Consider the following 22,263-nt stretch of genomic DNA (forward strand, 5'->3'; position numbering starts at 1 on the left):
TCGCGCCGTCGCTGTGGTTGTGCGCCTCCAAATCACGTGATACATGACGTCACACCACGTGACACGATGACGTCACGACAGTGGAGAAACGGGGGCCCACCTCGCGCCGTCGCTGTGGTTGTGCGCCTCCAAATTACGCGACACGATGATGCTTCGCATTCTCCAGGCTTAACCAAGTTAAGCCTCAGCCATTTTTAGCAGCAACCTTGCTTAAGCACGCAAATCGAAGCCGACGTGCGGAGAGCGAAAGGTAATCGGACAGAGCAATGATGATCGCTCGCGAATTATGCGGCACACTCGCCCCACCCGCCAGCCCCACACAGCATAATCATGGCGTTCAGTCGAACGAAGCTACTCGTCCAAGTGGATTGCGTCGCGAAGAAGGACGAAGTGGAGCCCACTAACCTCCCCTCTCGACATTCAGCAGCTAACTGTCGAACCGTTGTAGCAGTATCGGATATAATTTCAACTTTGTCTGCCTGACGCATGAAACGCTTCCCTAAATGAACACGCACTGATTTAGACTTGTGTCATAAAAACTGGGAGGCAGAGACATGCAAGTCACGTACCATTCTGCCCATGGAATGTCCGGTCGTGTCAATCAAGGCTGTGTGAGGTGTCAATGACGGTTCTACGCTGCAGAGTCCTCATCCTAAATTTGTACTTGTGCAGGTTCGGGTTCACTACGACAAACCTTTGTGACTCATGTGGAGAAGTTGAAACAATAGAACTTTGGTTCGCATTTCAGAGAAAGCAATATTTGGTGGTCCCTCTTTGGAGGTTAAGGCTCCCTGTGTCTCTACTAGGGCTTTTTATTCGGTTCTAGTGCCAAGGGATTCTCGTTAAGTAGTGTTAGCGGCTATCTTCATGGTTAAATTAATGCGACTGGTCGGTTACCTTGTTAACTACATATGAAATTCTGCCGCATCTCCAAAAAGTGTGTTTTGTTTTATTCCTGGTAGTTCAAATTTGTTTAAGTTATTTAAATTCTAAACAATTAATGTAATTTTTTTCTAGTTTCAGTCATTCCACTCTACTTTGCCGCCCCATGGCTTTTTTCCCGCACAAATACTTCCTTGGTATTGACCACCGTACATTGACCAATCCCCCCCGCGTGGGTATGTGCCATGCTAACTGAGGTGAGAAGAAGAAGAATGCAGACATCTGGCCAGATGCCAGCTAAAAGTGGCAAAGGCAGAAGGCCTACCCGTTCGTCAGCGAAGGGTGGCGAACTGAAGACGGCAAAGGCTGCACAAGAGTCCCCTGAAGCAGCCAAGCTTGGCAAATATGCCCAAGTTTTGCCGCAGTCCAGCGAGCATCGCGAAACAGCGTCGGCGCAGAGGCCGACCGGACCGGACGTGGTGGAGCCCGTGGGAAATGAGCGGGTTCCCGAGAGCAGGTCGCCGACGTCGGCAGCTTTCCGCGGCGAGCAAAACGACACCGCCTCGCAGCCAGCCGTGGAGCCTGGACTTGGTATGCGACTGGACCCGGTAATAGACGGTAAGTGAGAAGGCACACGGGATCGTCACCTGTTCAAGCATATGAATTTTATTTAGATGGGAAATGATAACGATGGCTGCTAACATTTATTGGGTTGAATTCAATTTTCCCCGTCCTAGAGCAGCCCTCACAATACAGTGGCTGCCGTCAGCCTGGCCCGGTCCGCTAGCTTACTCTGGTCATCCAGGTCTGAGCTGGACACCACGGCTTCCTTTTCGGAGGGTGCAGGGGTGGAATTGAGGATAGAGGGAAGTGCCGGGTTGATCTGGCAACCCCAGGTGGTATGGTATAGCGAATGGTATTACAGTATGGGCCTATGTTAGGGTAGAGTACGCGGTGTAGTTTCTGTAGGAAGCTGAGAGGAGTATAGAAGTATTGGTGTGTAGCTGTCGCCAGACGACGGGCTTGTTTCGCGTGAATTGATTGTCGCGTGATTGATATATGTTCCTGTCATGTCAGCCAGTACTCAATTCTTCTCCTACTGAAGCAAACTTGCGTACTGGTTCTGTACTGGCTCCAGCTAGGCTCCTGGCGCCGGGATGGCACTTGCGCGGGTGACAGCAGGTGTACTCTGGCTATTAGGAGGTGAGTCATGGTTAGGGGTCCAAACCAGTGCTGCCTTGAACGAGGATGTGACGTAGAATCCGGGATACGATGTCCGCGTACTGGGATACGATGTCCTTGGGGTAGTTTTGACATGCTGCTTGCGAGTCTGTGATGGCGTATGTGGTGTTCGTACGGGGTGGTGGGGCTCGAGGCAAAGGCTAGCGCCTACAGCTGCTTTCTCAGCTTCAGAGGTGCTAGGATGGATGACTCGCGGTAATTTTCTCTAGAGGCGGCCCAGTTTCTTGGCTTGCGACTTCCTGCGTCCAGTGTGGTAGGAGAGGTGCACATTTCTGAGAATCGGTGTGGTTTGTACGAGTACCTTGACGACCGGTCAGACAGTGCTGTGGGGGGTATATGGTGACCTGTGGATTGAGGATAGCCGAGGCGATGCAGCAGGAGACGGACGGTGGTGGTGAGGGCCAGACGCTCAATTTGGCTTGTTAGTTTAGTTGGGCGAGTATTAGTTCTCTGACCGTGTTATAGAGTCCTACAGATGGGGCTTTTCGGTAGATGTGAACGGCATTAGATCGAGGGTTCGCTTATAGGATTTGCGAACGGGAATGTCGACCTGGTCTAGCTGTCGAGGCTTGAGCAGCTGATATGCAGTTGACAGTGTCACACGGCTCATGATAGAGTTAAATGTGGAAGGCTATATTTTGTTATTCTGCTAGTCCCGACGCAGAGAAGAAAATACAAGAATATTTTAACTGCCATGTAGCAATTGCTTAAATAGGTGTACCAAGGTAAGTTCTCAACTAAACTCATGCTGCTCTCGCCAGGCTACGCATATTTTCCGGAGCTCTTTGTCGTGTGCTGCACCATGCCTGGCGGCAAGCGTACGCAACGTGTACACAGCTCACCGATGTGCCTTTAGACCGGAGTAGACGAAGTAAGCCAAAACGTCAGGCGTAATGCGAGGCTCTTTAGCCTCACGCTCTTCCAGAAAAGCGTTTGAAGCTGCGTTGTCATCAGTGCCAAGGTTCCTTAACAATTTCCTTGTAGTCAGGTGGCTTTTCGGTCGGTGTAAGTCCTTCCTATAGTCAGCTGTCTCCTTTCTTTAGAGAGCCTTGCGACACAATGGCTGTCTCTCGTCGGATACATGTAACCGTGGTTTGGCACTCGCAATATTAAGTTGACATCATGCAACGAAATGGATGAACACTGTGTTTCATATTTTCTCGAATAATATTCACTCATTATAAATAAGTGATTGGTTTTGCATAAAAATTTGATTTGATTTATTGGGTCTTCCGTCCCAAAGAGACTCAGGCTGTGAGAGGCGCCGTAGTGCAGGGCTCCGGAAATTTCGACCACCTGGGGTCCTTTAACGTGCACAGACATCGCACAGTACACGGGCCTCTAGCATTATGCCTCCATCGCAATTCAGCCTTTGCAGCGGGGTCGAACGCTCCTCTTTCGGGCCAGCAGCCGAGCGCCGTAACCACTGAGCCACCGCGGCGGGTGGTTTTGCGTGAAAAAAAAATTGGAGGACGCTTAAGCTTCGCCTTTAAGCGTGGAACGCGACAGCGTGTCGCAGCAGGTGGTGGTGTAAATTAACTCATTTTCATATTTTCAATTGTTTATATTAATTCATTGATCAATTATACAATCTAAATTAGGTTAATTACCATGATGAAGCACTGGCTTTTCATTCGGACAATTTCGACACCTTTGAACCCCCCTTTTTCCAAGTTTTTTTTTCATTTTCTTTCATTTCTTAAGTTAATAAGTTGATTAGAACGATTTCATTAAGTCGACATCGCCTATCACACACCAATCAGTCGTAAGTAATTAGAACAACAAATTACCGTGATACTATTTTTTTTTAGTCCCCGATTATTTCCGACGCTTGGTGCCGACTACGCCGACGGCTTTTCGACCGAACGAGCTGTATACTCGGTCGCGTAAAAAAACGGTGGTATATTGTGGTACGCCGTAGGGGAGAGCTGCCGATTAGTTTCGTAAGAACTACCTGTGTTCTTAAACGCGCACTGACATAGCATTTGCCTCCATAGAAATAAAGTACTGCGGCCGAGATCGAACCCGCCACCCGGCCTCAGCAACTGACCGCTAGAGTCAGCAACTTACCATCGCAGGCTCTGGCATTTAACTCATGATTATCATGAAATTTGTCAGGGATGGGCTTTCTTTAAAACCAGCAAGCCCTTCTAAAAAATAGTTCAGCATTTTTTTTCCTTTAAAGCGTACATTGCTTTCATCAATCACGAAATCGTACTATTTCAAGAATAAGAAAATGTAGCCACCGTAGCGGCATGCAACAGAGAATACCTATCTTCTCAAGTGTGCACAGGAAACGACATTAAATAACTATTTCGATCAACCAGTCCCTTTTTTACGAAATCTAAGGTACCTGCGCCTTAATGCACTCACAAGCAAAAAGTGTAGTGCCACTGCTTACCTCTTGGCAAGGGAAAAGAGCCAATCTTGAGATATTTAGAATAATAAGCCATTTTCGCTACGCTGTACTTCACCGCCTCCCATTAACCGGAATTCGGGATAACCAGTGCGACTAATACTAGCGGATTTCCTTTCTTTCTTTCTTCCTTTCTTTCTTTCCTCCTTTCTTTCTTTCTTTCTTTCATTCTTTGGTCCTTTCTTTCTTTCCTTCTTTCTTTCTTTGGTTCTTTCTTTTTTTCTTCCTTCCTTCCTTCCTTCCTTCCTTCCTTCCTTTCTTTCTTTCTTTTTTCCGTTCTTTCTTTGTTTCCTTCTTTCGTTTTTCTTTTTTTCTTCCTTTCCTTCCTTCCTTCCTTCCCTCTTTCTTTCTTTTCTCTTTCTTTCTTTCTTTCTTTTTCATTCCTTCCTCTCTTTCTCTCTTTCTTTCCTTTGTTCTTTCTTTTCTTTCTTACTTCCTTCCTTTCTTTTTTTTCCTTTCTATTTTCTTCCTTTCTTCCTTTCTTGCTTTCTTTCTTTTTTCTTCCTTTCTTGCTTTCTTTCTTTCTTTCTTCCTTCCTTTCTTTCTTTCCTTCTTTCTTTGTTTCTCCCTTTCGTTCTTTCTTTCCTTCCTTCCTTCTTTTCTTCCTTCTTTCTTTCTTTCTTTCTTCATTTCTTCCTTTTTTTCTTTCCTTCGTTCCTTTTTCCCCCTTTCTTTCTTCCTTCCTTTCTTTCTTTCTTCATCCACTAATGAGGTCAACGCGCCACTTATGACTCCTCAAAGCCATGCGCCACGTGGTAGCGGCTAAGGGAACTTGAGGTGCCTGTCCCGAATTCCTGGTAATGGATGTGCTTTAATCGCACTCGCTTAACCTCTGCTTAGAGATCCACTCTGAATCCGCTGACAGAACAAACATTTATCGCAGCCCAGTAGCCGGTAGCGCTAAAACAAACCCTACAGGAAAAGGCACCGTGCAAATGACACGGGGCATGTTCAGCTTTTTTTTATACCCGTAGGTTCTTGAGTATGTGCAGTGCATTTCTTCCCGCGCACCACCCCCCAGGAACAGAGGGGTGTACTTCTCGAGGAACGCTATCTTCTGCCAGTCTACTTGTGTGCGCCTAAGTGCGCCCGGCCAAGTTAATATAACGGTGTTTGAGCGAAGCCCGGCACTAATTTTAAACAAACTTTTTTTTACGTTAAGTTAGTTTTTGCAGCATAGTAATACGTGTGAAAGCCGACGTCAGATAATCATGTTATCTGTAAGCGTGTCAAATGAATGCTCATAGTTGACTTTCGAACCATTAGTCAAGTGTTATCATCGTCAAACCAAACGCGAACAGGAGAGTTGAAACGAAAACTGCGAAACCAGAAATGGAGGCAGAATACTGCAGTGCTGATTTTCACATCGAAGGCTGTTTGGAAGTGTTAGTAGGCCATGCCCATATTTCCCTTCCAGCTGCGAATATTTTTTTATTGTTTGTGTTCGCGTTTTAGTTGTTTTGTTCACATTTGATCTGACGCTGATGGCACCTGGATACAATTTGAGATTTGTAGCTTTCCGTCTGTAATATCCAAATCAGTACATAGAATTTCGAGAATGCGATTATTCTCGGCCCTGCGACGCATCGAATTGTGTCCGTTCCGCTTGTCATTCGAAAACAGCGCAGCTGAGGGTACCCCGCTTTCACACCCACAGACATCACTTGGCAACCCATGTGCGATGTGGCCTTCTCGGTCCTGCCCGGGTTTTTAAGCTGGAGCAGCGCACAGTTAGCTTCCAGCGGTGAGCAGCGGTTTGTCAACGTGGGCTTAATTCACCTGCATGCGCACAGGCAACCAAGGGAAGGCACCGCAGTCAGCACGCCCACCAGTGCCACACGACTCCGCCTCGACTCGGGCCGAACGCCCGGCTCCGTTCCGCACATGTCGCAGCGGAACCAAGAGCGACAGCTTAGGAGCGTCACAGCCGCGACGGCGGGCAAAGAACAAGAGGGAGAGCGTGAGTCAGCTTTCGTCGCCACCAGCTTTTCTGATATCCTCTCGCAGACACTATTTTTATCCGCGCGCGTTGACTGCCCATGCTCAGTCGCACTGCGCATCTTTTACATCGCAGTGGTACATCGCAGCGAAGATTTTGGTGAAAGGAAGGCACTTGCAGTACCTGCGCTTCAACTTCATACCAAAATTTTGAAATGCAAATGAACAGGGTGGCAATCTGTGTAAAGGTTTGTCATATGAAATTTTTTGCTGTTCAAGTGTCCTTATGTGGAACTACGTGAGAGGTGCGAACATTGGAGCGAAGCTTGATGATAAGCCGCCGGCACACGGCCTTATCACTCTGTGTCGCAAGAGGCGACCGGATTTCTATTGTAGTCACGCGCAACTGATCGAGATTGTCGTAGGTACTTTTCGAACCTCATCTCGAAACTTATTCGTCAGCTTTAAATTAAGCGCGGTTGAGAATAGCAGTGATTCTCTTTTTCATGGACCGCCGAGCGCACTTGCTGCAATCGCCATCGCCGAGCGATTTGTTTGCGGCACGAGATTGCCCAATAAACAGTCTGCCAGCCTTCCTTCTCGACTGCCTTCCGTCACCACTGCGGGGACAATATTAGTTTGGTTTGGTTTATGGGGTTTAACGTCCCAAAGCAACTAAGGCTATGAGAGACGCCGTAGTGGAGGGCTCCGAAAATTTCAACCACCTGGGGTTCTTTAACGTGCACTGACATCGCACAGTACACGGGCCTCTGGGATTTTTCCTCCAAAGAAATTCAACCGCCGCGGCCGGGATCGAACCCGCGTCTTTCGGGTCAGCAGCCGAGCACCATAACCGCTGAGCCACCACGGCGGCTCACAATATTAGTTTAAAAAAAAACATTATCCCTTTTTTACAATGGGGGCAATTTTTTATCATGAGAGATATGCTTCATCAGTCGGAAGGCCATTCCAGTCGCGAGCAGTCAAAGAAAAATTACTACTGAAGTGTTGTAGTATGGACACGTTCTGGGTAAATGCCATTCGGCTAGTTATAGCGGGAAATGCGATGTTCCCGATAGACGATTTTATTGTCTGCGGAAATATTGTGAAGTTGTGAAATCAACCGCGACGACGGAAGACGAGTGCAGATAAATGTAAACGAAAGTTTAGCCATAAGGTGCTGACATGATTGTTATTGATAGCACTTACAACATAAAATCGGTCGCCGTTACCAGAACATCATCTTATAAATATCTAGGAGTACCCATCACATCATCACTGTCATGGGCAACACACATTCAGACCATCTGTTCCAAAGCATCGCGCACACTTGGTTTTCTCCGGCGCAATCTAAAATCTGCATCACCTGAAGTAAAATTTGGCATACATAACATTCGTACGTCCTAAATTGGAGTACGCGTCATCTGTCTGGCATCCATCACAATCGTATCTCATCTCAGAGCTTGAAGCCATTCAAAATCGCGCCGCCCGTTTCATTACATCGCAGTACTCAAGAAATGCCAGCGTAACATTACTAAAACGATCCCTCGGCCTTCAAACGCTAGCAACTCGCCGCGTAATTTCCCGTCTATGCCTCTTTCACTCTTTCTTTTATCACTCACCAAGACATTTGTTGCTGCAGCCGCCCCCACGTACGTCATCCCGCCTAAACTACAGTAGCCCAATCGCACGCATTAAAGCCCGCACCTCTGCAATGAGCAGTTCATTTTTTCCCGACGCCATAGTGCTCTGGAATGGCCTTCCTGACAACATAATAACATGCTCCGATCGCCACCTTTTCCGTGACAAACAGGCTAATCACTACTCATAAACATCATTCATACTGCGACACTGAAGTGCCAAGTGTTCCCTGTTTTCTTTTTCTTTGTTTATTTCTTGTTTTTAGTTTGCATATTATTGTACTCTTTTTGTACTCCGTGTATTTCCACCCTCTCTTTTTTTTGTTCTCTGCCACTACCCACCAACCTATATGTACGCCCCCCCCCCCCCCTATGTAATGCCTCCGTGCCTTTAAGGGACAAATAAATGAATGAAATGAAATGAAATTAATAGTCTGTAAACTCGACTCTGAATTGGCTGCATGGTATTATTTAGGCTTATCTGGTAAGCACCACGAAAAGAGTCAGCATGTTTGGTCGGACGATCATTTTCTAGACCAGTAATTAGAGGTAAGGTGAGCAGCTAAGGCTCAACGTGTTAACCGTTGTGCCGATCATGATTACATTTTCAGGGATGCTGTATCCTAACGCCATTGGAATATAACTAAAATATCAGTTTTGTGGGCTGAGTGAAAAAAATTTAGGGAGGCACTTTGTTGACCTAAAGTGCGGTGAGGCGAAAGCCTTTAGCACGGTGTTGGTGCTTGTGCCACTGATGTGTGGTTAAGATGTTAATTAAGTACACAATTGTTTGTGAATCTTAAATGCTGGAGGCACTGGAGGGCGTTTTGGAAGCATCCGTCTGATTCGACGCCTTTCTGCAAATACTTTCCAGCGTCCTAGACAAGAACTACATAAGCGTTGGCAGGAAGTAGCATAACCATTAGCTCGCTGGGCTGCGGAACGGAGGGATGGCGGTTCGAATCCCATCGTACACAAAGGTTTTTTTCCAGGTCTGACTAGAAAAAGCGTGACACCTGTGCTGACAACCTTCTGTCGACAACGATGAGGCATTAAAGGCTTTCGCCTTAAAAAATGGCGGATTATTTAGCGTGGTTATGCAAATTATGTGCGCTGTCACTTCGATTAAGGAGATGGGCCGCTGCCCTGCGATGGCAGGTGCTGCCAAAGGTGGGACTTGTGAAACCCAGGTTGCTCTTCCCGAGCAACCTTTCGCGGTCAACCATTATGAATTCTGCCACCTGCCATGGTGAGCACTCACAATCGATTGGGCAAGTTGTGATGACGTCACAAGGCCATGTGACTTAGGTGCCAAGCTTCGGACAAGTAAACACACAACAGCTGAATTCGGGGAATGGCCATTATAAGTGCTAGAGCACTACAAAAATTTTTCGCTTCAGAATGGCCGACTCAGTGTGCTAGTTTTAAAAATTATCGTTTTAACACTACGACTAATTACTTCACTTTTTTTGGAATAAATGGTCCCAGGAAAGCCCCTCGTTTAAAATAAGCGGAAAAGACTGGTGTTTTATGACCAGTGTTTTGTAATTAACCCAACTTGAAAAACTGATCTTTTTGCTTTCACTGCCATTTGAAAATTTGTGATTTTTGTGCTAACCTAACAGTTGGACACCACGAGTACTTATCTTTTCCCCCACCACAAAAATTCGGCGGAGAAAGCACTTTCAACGCAGATTTTGTCTGTACAGTATGAAAATGATAGCTCTCCTAAATGCGCAGTTCTGCCCTAAAATTCGACCTGAGATAACGACATCAAAAAATTAACCGCTATAATTTTATCTAAGTGCCTTTTTTTTCTAAATTAAAAGCTCTTGCTGCATAGGTGAAACTTTTTCTTCTTTTCAACCCTCATTAGTGGAAATTGTGGACTGACTTTCTTCATGTTCGAAAGCTCACAGAGATAAGCTTAAAACTAACAATAAGCAGCGTAGACAGCAGTGAAACGAAGTTCTTATGAAGAATAAAGCCTAGAAATTTCTCTTAAAAGGTCACGTGATGCGTTTCCACTTATATCTTAGTTTTGTTTCAGCGACCAATTACGGCTGGCAAGGCTTGGATTATATCGTTTTTTCTTGCGTGTTTGTGCATTTCTGCTGAAGTCTTGAAAAAACACGAACAGGCTAGAAAGGGCAAAACAAACTGCGATGTGCCTGTGTTCTGCCCTTCGCGTTGGAAACGGTGCTTTTCGTCACTGAGGGCGGTACCTTACGCTCCACCTTCGGAGTAAAACGCTTCATGTTCTGCATTTCTGCTCCACAGACCATGTCCAAACTTGGAGAAATGTTGCTGACTAGTTTGTGAAGACTTCTTTTCCTGCATTTCTCTTGATGAGAACTGGGTGCTATAGCGAGGCTGCACCGCAGGTAGCCTAGGACACTGTTTGCAGAGCTAGTTATGTAGTTGTCATGGTCAGTGCGAGTTTTATTCAAGGAAAAATGGACGCCTTTGTACTTGATAGACGGAAGAAGTTACACAGTAATTGATAGTGTATGTAGGCGCGATAAAGTTAGGACGATGGTGAACAAAAAACACAGGTTTTGGCGACATTCAGACGTAAGACAGACGTAACACCAATTTTGACTTCGCAAGTTCATTTTGGAGGGCGATAAGAGCTGATTAATTTTCGGGTGGTGGGGAGAACTGACAATCATTAGAACACGTCTGACGTTAGCAGTGGCAAGTGGCAGGTCATTATTTATATATCAGGAAAAGAAGACGGCATAGTAAAATTCATTTGAAGGACTACAGTGTGTACGCATTAAAGAGATGATGGGCGACGACAAAGACAAACTGATGGCAGTCGGTGAGAAGTCGCGTATCCAATTAATGACAGCCATAAGCGGGGTTAGACGGGACAGTATGAATAGCAAGCGGCCATGAGGGACTTTGTTCCATGCCTTTTCGGCGCCATGCAACACAGGATCACAGAGAATATTGCGGTCCAGTTACAAGTGTAACTCACGTGGAAAGAGGCAGAAAAGGCTTTAACATCAGCGACATGTGCGAAAATCGTGGTGAACAGGAAAGCTGTAGCATACATAAATTATAAAAGTAGCAACACGCTAGTACAGGATGTTTTATGGTACTACAGCAAACGCAAGTGATAGAAATCGAGGAATAACGGTACAGGGTTGAGTGGTCACCTTTCTTGAATACTGGAATGACATTACCGATCCGCTAGTGACGTGGTAGTAATCATAGTGCAAGCGATTGCCGACGTATTAGTTACAAATGACACCACATATATCTTCAGTATTCTTGGGACACTTTCGCACTGAAACCGGCAATTCCAGAAGATGAAGCATTCCTTAAGAAGCCAATAATTTTGGTTAATCAACGAGGTCCGAATGAGTAGTGAGAAAATGGAACGTCACGAAAGCTACCAGAAGGTCCACTGGTGGAAACGGAAGGAAATGCAAAGTTAAGCACGTTCGCGGCACCAGATTCAATAATAGGAAGTCCTGAAGCATCACAAATGAATATGACCTTAGTTTCATGGGACTCAGTAGTTTTCCGAATCACTTCGGAATATTTCGTAGCTATAATGGCAAAGCAATAAAAAGAAGTTACGTTTCGCTTGTGTCGTTTGGTCATTCTGATGACTTACGGCGTTATAATACTTTGTCTATGCTAGGGATGAGTTTATAAGCTGAGGCGTTTAAAACAAGTGCTTATTCTTGTTATTCAGTAGCTTTAATGCTATGTTAGACCGCGCAAAACCGGCCAGTTCGCTTACGTTAATGTCTGGTATATGAAGATTTGTAAGTCGTTCCTATTTCGGCTTAAAAAGGGCACAGTTTAATTGAACTGAACGAAGCCCGAAACTAGGCAAGAAATGGTCGAAGAAAATTGTTAGCGCCTGATTTATACTTTCGTAATCCCCTTTCCCATAATAGTGCCTTTTTTGTGTGACTGAGCATGCTGCAAGAAAGTGTATTGTGAACTGCCAGATAATGGCTGAGTCCAGGCATGCAAGTTTCACAAGAATAGTTATCAGGATGAGAAGTTAGAACAAGGTCCAGGACGGTGGCGGAGTGATCTGCGGCCCGCATAGAAGTGGTAACTGTCTTGTGTAAACCAAAAGAGAGATATATGTTGAAAAATTCACTCTCTAAAATACATTTCGAGAGCATGAACGCTGCATAAGACCATTTTTTAACGGGAAGGTAAAATCGGCAAGAAGCAAAATAGGTGTGCTTTTTTATGTTATAGTGATTGCATGCTCAGTGCGCCTAGAAAAAGGGACCGAAAAAAGTGCCACTACCGGGTGCTGCGGCCAAATGGCCCAAATAATTTCAAGCGGGGATGTAACGTTCGTGGCGATAAGCACACCGCAGTTGCGTACGCCATTAATTCTGTCTTTGTTAAAAAAGTCGCAACCGGAGTGCAAAAGTGAACCGTCAGAGTTACGAATGGTTCAACCAGGCCATATTTCAGTTAACACTATGTTTGAAGAGGACGAGGAAATTGGACTGTATAACAGATCCTGTTTAGCAATGACACTACGAATATTGGTTAACAAAAAATGACAGAATAAAGGTCACGTTGACATGTCCGCGCAATTATATGGCTGGTTACTATATTTCACGCTCTATAAAGTTATTAGAAGCATAGTAAAATGTATGTCTTGTAATCCGAGAGACGCCTGTCTGACCGCAGCATAAGTAGGGTATTAACAATCGATGCTAAATTCTTCGACATGTTTGCGAGCATGGCAGGCTGGAGATGACAAGTGCGTGGTAGTAGCAAAAACAGTGTTTTTCAATTTACCCCTCGTGGTAATCGCTGTTCACCTTTTAAAAGAGCGAATTTAATAGTGATCCGTTTTGACTTACGGTCGTGAAACGTACAGGCGTGAGCAATAGTGCGGAGACCACTGCTCCGGCAGCAGGAGCGGCTGCCGGGCCGCACCGCGGCTCTGCTTCATTGTTCCGCGCGCTAGCTGCGAGACTGCCCCGAGGGAAGGCTAACTTCACGATCACTCTCGCGCGGCTGCTTTTCACGCCTGAAAATTCTCGCGCGGCATTCGCCTACTCTGCTGCTAATGATCTTGATAAATGGAAGCAAACGAAGGAGCTAAAAATACGCCGCGTCTTCGCTGTAGGCAATCAGTACTGAGTATTTGGATCCAAATCGCCCTTTGAAACGCGTTTTACGGTTCGTGGATCAAGAAAGCTTGCTCCGAATCGCCGGTTGGAATGCGTCATTATAGTGCCTTAGGCGGCGAAAAAATGGAGCACTAGAGTTCGTAGCTCAAGGTAGAAACAAACCACTCTGTCTTCACTGCGGAGAAAATACGAAACATCCGTCGGAGCAGCCGTGGTTATGGAGCTCTGCTGCTGACTGGACTGACGCAAGTTCGATCCCGTCCTCGGCGGTCGCATTTGAATGGAGGCGAAATGGTAGAGGCCCGTGTACTGTGCGATGTCAGAGCACGTTAGTGATCTTCACGTAATTTAAATTATCCGTAGCCGTCATCTACGGTGCACTTTACCGTCTGCGCAACATTGGGCCGTTAAACACCGTAAACCATTGAACACTGCGGAGCGCAGTGGTTTGACGCCGCGTTGTTGTCCGTTAGCTCGGCTGCTGCGCGGCAGCGTCATGTCCAGGACACTTTGCGATGCATGCTCCCCTTCGTGGCGACTGTCAGCAGCTGAGCAGCCGAATGCTGCACTAGAAATTTATTAATCCTGATAAGCACGCGTGCGAGAGCGCAGGGAAAGTATGCTGTCACTCGGCGTACTCTCGCAGAAAGCGCTCGGCGCGAGATGCAGCGCCGCGGTGTGGCCGCACAGCCACTCCTGCCACCGGAGCCGTGGTCTCAGCACTTTGGCTCAGGCCTTTCTCTAGCCGATGAGCGGGTTTGGTATCCCGGGGTTGGGTGGCCTCATTCAAGCGCTGTCTACAGAGATAAATGGTCAGTATCTCGAATACTTCCCACGATTTTTTACATATGTCCTTCAGGCCATATTAAATACCAGAGGCGTGTCCTGCCCTCCGCTTCGTAATTCCGGGCAGCTAATATAGAGATGAAATCCTCACACTGATTCTTCCTTCTTACACTTACTCCTTAAACTTCGGATTTCATATCAGAGAAGCACGCACAATCCGATTCGATTTTATTGAGCCGTGTTTTGAGTTCGTTGTAAGTTAATTGATGATCTGTCAAAGTGGAGCGGATGGATTTCAACTTTTCAAGCACAGCTGTCTGTCCGGACTTGATTTCGCGCATTTCTTTGAGAATTCCGGAAATCTGAGACCACAGACGCAAATTTTAGCTTCAGCATCATCAGGTAATAAAAGTAGCTTCAATAGCGGCGCTTCCCCGGCGACGCGAATAAACAACCGCTGCCAGTAGACTTAGCAAAGAGGCAATGCCAGTTCATTACCTGTACATCTAAAAAGCGAGGCAGGTTTGCGATGCCCAACGTAGTCATTTATTGGCACTGATTATTCAGGAATAATATGTCTATCTGAGGGGAAAAAATGTCAGAATTAGCGACGGCGATCCGTCGGGGCCCTAATGCCACTTTGGACGAACGACACCCGCAGAAAGTAATTGAGAGCACTGCAGCCTTTCTGATTGTGTTAAGTAATTTTGGAAGCGGACCTGCAAGAGTGCATAACCATTTTTTTCATGCATCTTTCGGCGGTCCCTTTCTTACTGCTCAGTCAGAATGAAAGCGTTTCGAACAGCTTTTCCAGGAGTTCATGCAACGTGCGCCGGACTCCGTAGTTCGGGATGGTGTGTAATGTGCTGCAGTAGCTGACCGGTCGTCTGTACCGACCGCCGGTAGATGAGTGCTGTGTTTTCTTCTGTACGTGTTTGTGAACAGTTGCACAGAATGTCATCCCATACACTCCTCGAACGTTTTACATCTCTGTCAAATCAGCGTGCCATGTAGTCGTCAAAGAGCCAAATAACCTCAATTTCCTGTGCGCGATGCGGAGTATTGATACCGTGGCCTAATGTTCTGCGGCTTGAAATCTAGAGCTGTTTATCTGCTAACTACCGCTTTTTCTTCCCAGGCCTCAAATCCTGCATCCCCCGAAACAGTTTCGCCGAAGGCAGCTCTGTCGTCGGCAGTGGCCTGCTTGGCTGTCGTCCTGTTGAGCGCTGGGCTGGTGGCCTACATTATGTCGATCCGTGTGCCCTCGCCTCATGAGCGGGACGAGAGCACCTGCCAGAGTTCCCAGTGCCGCGACCACTGGCAGCTCATTTTGACCAGGGTAAACTGGAGCGTCGATCCATGCGTAGACTTCGAGGCATACGTGTGCTCGAAGTGGAGGCCGTCGCCTGCCGATCCTTACGCATACGGATCGGCCATGGCTTATCTCGCTGTCACGTCATGGTTCAACGGATTTCGTTCGCTGATCACAAAGGGCGCAAACCGCTTTTCTGCGGCAAAGAAAGCGCAGGTAATGCTAGAAGTTTGCCTTACTAATGCGGGTGCTAACGGGTCTTCGGTGCCTTTGCTGAGGCAGTTCATGTTAGATCGAAAGATTCCGTGGCCGGATGATCCACTCCCTAGCGCTAGCCCGCTTGGGGTTCTTGTAGACTTGGCGTACAATTGGGGCCTTAATATCTGGTTTCGGCTGAAATTGCTAGGGAAACCTCAGGCAGCACAGCATATCCTACAGTTCACGACGGTTGACTCCGTTCCACTGTGGACCGGCTATAAGGAACTCGCCATTAGACCGGAAGGCATCGTCGCCTACTGGAATAAGTTCTACGACATATTTGCAATCGACCAGCCACGTCGGAATGATAGCGAAATAGAGAGGATTGAAAGATTAGAATGGACCGTATTTGCAGCTCTACAAGAAGTGCTTGACAAAGAAGTTGCCTCACCTGCTCGGTTCTTGCTTAGGGACATTTCTACTATCACACCCAATTTGTCTTTGCTGGAATGGACGCGAGAACTTAACATGAACGCACAGGTACAAGGTGGTTATAGTCCGTCGGACGTAATTGTAGCTAGCGATGTAGCGCTGTTGCAAGCCATAGATGCGCTCTTTTCAATGTTTGACGATCGTTCTTTGTTGCTTCACATATCCTGGTTTTTTATTCAAGCATTTGCTCCTCTTGAAGACCGTGATCTCTTGCCTAAAACACGTGAGGACGACTGGGCGACTGCCATCAGACGGAACAGGCTTTGCGCAACCAGAATTGAAGCCTCATATCAGGTCCTGATCAGGTCCTTATATATAGTTTCCAATTTCACAGCCACATCCAGAGCGATCGTCAACGGTAATCTTGGCTTTATTACGCAGCTGGCCAGCACGAAAATATCAAACCTGTCCTGGGCTGCAAACATATCGCTCAGGCAAGCTGTGTCCACGAAAATTCAAGGCACTAGGACTCTCCTCTGGCCGTCCGAATACCTACTCACGGAAGACGGGCTGAGCGCCTTGTACGCTAATTTTTCTTCAAGTGAGACATCTTTGACAGAATACTGGATCAGCGCCATGATGGCCGAGCGTTCACTTCGGGGCAATCCAGACTACCAAGAGGCATTAGAGACTCCGCTTAACTATGTCCAGCCAATGTTCAGGTACGACTACGCCTCAAATAAAGTGTACGTATCGACCGTAGCTCTAAGCCTGCCTGCCTATTCCGGCCAGGGAACAAGAGCGATGTTATACGGTGGGCTAGGTTTCTCTTACGCTCTCCAACTAGTGAAGGCTTTCGACCAGGGAGGACTGAAAGTGGACGCTGACGGCAACGTCGCCGCAGACTCGTGGGCACCAGATGAGTGGCTCGAAGTGCTTACCAACAGGTCAGCATCGTGCGCCGGATCGTCTTCAAAGGAGAGCCTCTTCCCGGAGGTCCCGGCGCTGGAACTGACCCACGCGGCGTACGAGGCAGCACCCGGTGACTTGCCGCAGCCCGGCCGCGTCTCCAAGGCGTTCACCGAGAATCAGGTGTTCTTCATCACCGCTTGTCTCAGCCTGTGCAACCTGTCGCGTAACTTCAGCTCACTCAGGGGCGACTGCAATAAGGCGGTCGCGAACTTTGCCAAGTTTTCTCGCGCCTTCAATTGCTCCCCCAAGGCTCCAATGAACCCCGATACAAGGTGTTCCTTTTTTGAGTAGCAGAACGTGTCCGCTTGTTGAGAGTGCGTGCATTAAGGATTTCTTTAGGCTTGTGTTTTACGGTATGTCTTTGAAATGCCAAGTACTTCACTCAACCTTTTTTTCTGCATTTCCTGAAATTTGGTTCATCGCACAGTGCCCGGTTCTGTCATGTTCACGCAATCGCATTGTGGCCATTTGTTTTTTTCGCTCAGCACGAATCCCATTTCTACATTTTCACGCTTAGATACGTGCGTTGCGTAAACGGAGCTCGAAACTTGCGAATTGTAAGACATTGTACTCTGTGCCCTCAGTTAGTCGGCATTAAGAACTGATCCTGCTGTGAATTGTCTTCATTGTAATTTACTTCACGTGTACTGACTGTATAAGTTCCCAGAAGAAAATTCCTCCTTAGTAAACACTGCAAGATTATACATGTGTTTATTGTGGCTCAATGCGTTTCCTTAACGGTGTTTATATAAGGGCTTGGTATTTTGGCCTGAAATTCGTCGCAAAGCAAGCGTTCTTTATGTAGTAAGATCGCTGACTACAGCTCGATATATGAAATCGAATCGTGTAATTCAATCAATTATTGCCAATCACCACAACGCGTTTCTTATATTGCGGTGGCGAGGCATTTCGAGACACACGCGGAACCCCCAGAAGAAGTGCTTCAATAAACAAAGTTCTCTTTTTGTACGTCTATATGTCAGAAACAAATTTGGGGGCCACGTTTTTGGATAGTTGGCCAGTCGTTTGCTCAAATTCTCCACAAGGCGTTTAGGCATTTCACAGCTCGCGTGTACATGATGATTTTTTTTACATGACTAGATTTTTCTTACATGACTGTTCTTTTAGTTTCTTATAAAAGTAGAAAACCAGCGGAAAGGACGCGTTCACAAGGAGGAGAAGTACACAGGACAACTCTGGACAACGCAGTTCCAGCGTTGTCCTGTGTACTTCTTCTCCTTGTGAACGCGTCCTTTCAGCTGATTTTCTACTTACCATGCACCAACTGGCCCAACAAGCTACGCTTCTTCATTACAAAGAAGAGAACCGCCAAAAAAATTTGCTGTCAAAGCAGCTTGAGGAAGCATCTGGCCCACGTTACCAGGCATTCACGGCATGCATAATGTATTCGCACTGCCATCACAACGCACATTACCTTGAGCAAAACGTAAGCGATGACATTCAAAATCAGAACGGAGAAACTAGAAACGGCCTTTGATCTGTGAGAACCACTTTTCAGGGCACGGGCTGGTCAGTGATAATCTGCACAAGTGGTAAGAACGTACCCAGATCAGGATGAGTACGGAAACTTTTGTCGACGGCTTTAATTATCCCACTTTGTTTGTTTTTCTTATTTTGTGGTCGAGGAGACACTCCTATAGGTCATTATTTACAGCGTTTCATGCTTGATGGAATAAAATGCACTTCTGCGTTCTTCACCATGTGCGTCTCGTCCATCGTCATGAAATGCATTCGAAAAGTCGCATTATCGGGATGAACATCGTACTTCAGCGAGCTGCTCTGTTGGGCCAGTGTTCGCACTTCGATTTGAACCAGAACGGTTGGGAAAGTGAACCAGTCTCCTTCAGTCTTAGAACTGTTTCGTGCAAATCGAAGGGCACCAACACTCGCAGCAACGCATCCTGTTTCACAACATTTTCTTAACAATTGGCTCTTCGTTTTACATAGCCACGTCACCATTTGTCCCCACCCCACTCAGTTTGATTTATATAGCGCTCCGCATTCAAAAACATTGCACGATGTGGCCACCCAAAAATAACAAAGTTACGTCTTGTGCAATCGACACAAATAGTAATAAACCGAAACTAGAGCTTACGTTCACGTATGATGCCCATAAGAAGACCGAAATTAACGTCCTATGAGGATTCCAGTACCCTTTTACCGGTGCCCACCTCAAGTTGTTTTTGGAACTGTTGTCGATATTGAAGAACGATGTATGATTTACTTGTTTAGGATGCCATATCTTTCTATCAACAAAGTTTCTTGATGTATGGAGCGGACACAGGCTGAGGTTATGGGAGGGTCTGCCACCTTGACCAACATGTCTTCAAAATCACCATCACTGACGTCGTTCAGCAAGTGTCAGTAAAAATTTGGCTGTGCGCAGGTGACTACAAAGTATGTCAAGGATGTATTGTAGGCCAGACGATCAAACTGTGTATGTTGCCTCGGCCTTTATACCAACAGCGGCGTCATCTCTGCGCGACTGAAAACCGCCACGATGAGGGGATATGGCGGAAACCAAGAACTTCGTTCAGGATGCTTATATCGCGTTCAGTTAGTGTGCTGCTCGCATTTTCAAAAGTCGAAGCACGTGCTAATAACATGATAGCGTTGCCTCTTCGACCGTGCCACATCAGTAGTGGGACAAAAGCAGACGCTGGCCAAGTAAACGCCAACGGGGTAGGTGTTTATATTACCCTGAAGCAGTGGAAACAAGGCAAGCTATTCTTCCTGAAACAACTTGCCAGTCTTTTTCTTGCAAGTTCTTCCCACAAATAGTCTAATGCGGGTCCGGTCAACTTCAGAATCGCGCGAATGTATTTTATCCGATTACAGTAATTTATGAAATGGTTTCTACTGGCTGCGTTGGTGAATGCGATGAATACAACGTCAAAGTTTTGCTTGACGGTGCCCTTCTTAAGATCCTGCTAATGACTATGTCGACTTTCAAGTGAAACCAAGAGCTTCGGGGTACACCTGTACTACACGAAAGAAACGCAGTTCAGAGCTGCAAAATGGACGAATGCGGTGGGCATTCTTTGGAACGATTAAGCTTTTTAGCTCCTGAACAGAACTTAGTATGTCATGACGCAACGAGTAACAGTCGGCGAATGCCGCAACATTCGTGCCTATTTTGGAAGGGTAAGAACGAATAACGTGTGAGTGCTGGGCGTCAAGTACTAGTAACTGCCTACTTTTTGCTACTGAGAGACCGTTGTTGCGAAAACAAAGAGGTCTCTCTTTGTGTATAAAATGTGCCTTATCTTTTGGTGTAAATATCTAGCTTATTTCCCGGAACCTTCAACGCGTCTTATGCGACAGCCGGACATACACTTTATTTATTAACAGGACAGCATGAAAAGCCTCATTGGCAAAGAGTGCGGCGTTTGTCATAAAATTCGCCTATTAGGGGGAGGTAAGTGGCGTCACAAGAGCGGGCAATTCCCACTGGCTGAAGGGAAGTGCCATCATCAGACGGGAAATTTTGTCATTTCCAATAAAAGTATCAAGAGCTTCTAATCCTATCGCTTCATGTTCACGCACAACATCATGTTGTGCACGCAGGTGCACAAGACGAGAGGCATTTGCAGCTCTAAAGGATAGGGCATCGGGCTATTCATGTGAGGCAGCGCGGCATCCAACTGTTGTGTATTCTACCTCGTTGCAAGCGATAGGTGCGGCGGTGGAAAAAGCAATGACGAGTGCCATGGATCACATAGTAGAGAATATTTGTGCGTGCACTTCGCAAGTCACGGCATTTCAGATGTTCAATTTTTTGCAAGCCTCCTCTGCTCCTCTTTGTGGCACAGTCCCTTCAACTTTGGTTGCACCTCCCCAGTCCTCTGTGACCACGTCTGCCAATCCACTGTGTCAGAAGCAATCAAAGCCTCTTACTACTCCTCCAACCGGACACACAAATCACTGTGCGGCGTAGGAATCATCAGTAAATTGCGCTGACATGGAATCTGAGATGTGAGGTCAAAAGCACAGTGGGCCTGCGTTAGGTGTTGATGGTCCATCTAGCCCTCTAGTGAAGACAAAAAAAGAGTCCCTCTAACTAAAAACCTATAAAGTAAGTATTTTAGAAAAGACTGCTGCCGCTGCGTCACTGCTGGCAAAATAAGGTCGGTGAAACCGTTGCAGTGGAACTGCAGGCCAGTTCCTTCCGTTTCAACTTATTTAATTTGTCTATCCAATAAAGCAACTCCAGACGTAATTACGCCTCAGGAAATGTGGCTCACTAGAGATTGAAGGCATGACCGAAAAAATTATCGCTCTTGCAGGCTTGATTACAACTGCTCTGAAACACCCTGAAATCGGATCTTCAAGCATTGTCACAAAAAAAAAACTTCGTATCTTTCACCTATAAGCTTCAGACATTCGAACCCTTGTATCTCGTGGAAATCTCAAAAAAGCGTTTCAGCTTCCCTTTAAGCCTGCCGCATCCGGTAGGTTGGTACATTTATTTTCTAATGAAATTCGCAAGAAAGGAAATTGCTGTATAATGCCGGAAATGAGAAATGTTTATTTTCATTACGTTCGCATGACATTCAAACGAATTTCAAAAGGTAATTCAGATTGGAATCTGAAGCGAGTGCTATCTCTTCATCCACAATCGAAACAAGAAAAATATGCAAACAGTCGAAGTTGACATTATTTCGCGTTTTATTACCTACCTGCTCACAGCAGCAAAATTAAGAAAGAATTATCTCGATCTCATGGGCACCATCATAATAATAGCTTTCAATTCTCGCAAACCAGCACCTTTGGTTTGGACTTTGGTTTGTGAGAGCCTATTACAAACCCAGTTATATTTAGCCTTCGGTCCGGTTCGTAGGTCACTGCCACCGACGTTGAATTCAATGGCGCAATAAAAAACTCACATTCCTATAGACGGCTCGGACCTGGGTATAATTTGTAGACGTTTAGGCTGCCGTTTATGCCCGGTGCCTTGCGCCCCTTAACATTTTCCCGTTTTCGCTTACACAGACTCCTGCTATCATCGCAAGCATAGTAATTGAATTGCGCAAAGCATGACCAGTCCTTAGTTGAAGAAAATTGAAGAGTACCGCAGTTGAAGTTCAGTTGTAAGGCGCGGTAACAGCACTTTTTTAGTGGTAACGAACCAGCTTTGAATATCCTATCCAGGAGCTAATGCGTCCGCGTTTTCACGTTCGCGCTTCAGTTATGCTGTTCGCGTTTCTTCTGATGTTCTCAATGGCATATTGTATGTTCGGATCTAATAGCCTGTTAATATATGTTATAGTCTTACCACGTTTCGTCTGCAGACGC

The 22,263-nt window shown here is 46.3% G+C and overlaps 1 protein-coding gene across 1 annotated transcript; it reads left to right on the top strand.

Moving 5' to 3' along the window:
- Positions 1-1,172: 1,172 nt before the first annotated feature.
- LOC149355454 (endothelin-converting enzyme 1-like) lies at positions 1,173-17,238 on the top strand. The gene is made up of 3 exons (XM_089576118.1): positions 1,173-1,500; positions 6,334-6,500; positions 15,172-17,238. Exons 1-3 carry the CDS (start codon positions 1,173-1,175, stop codon positions 17,236-17,238), a joined length of 2,562 nt encoding a protein of 853 aa, XP_089432244.1.
- Positions 17,239-22,263: the final 5,025 nt, after the last annotated feature.

The sequence above is a fragment of the Amblyomma mixtum genome, chromosome 3 (assembly GCF_055824585.1).
Source record: "Amblyomma mixtum isolate Tamu chromosome 3, ASM5582458v1, whole genome shotgun sequence".
In the NCBI taxonomy this organism is placed as follows: Eukaryota; Metazoa; Arthropoda; class Arachnida; order Ixodida; family Ixodidae; genus Amblyomma; species Amblyomma mixtum.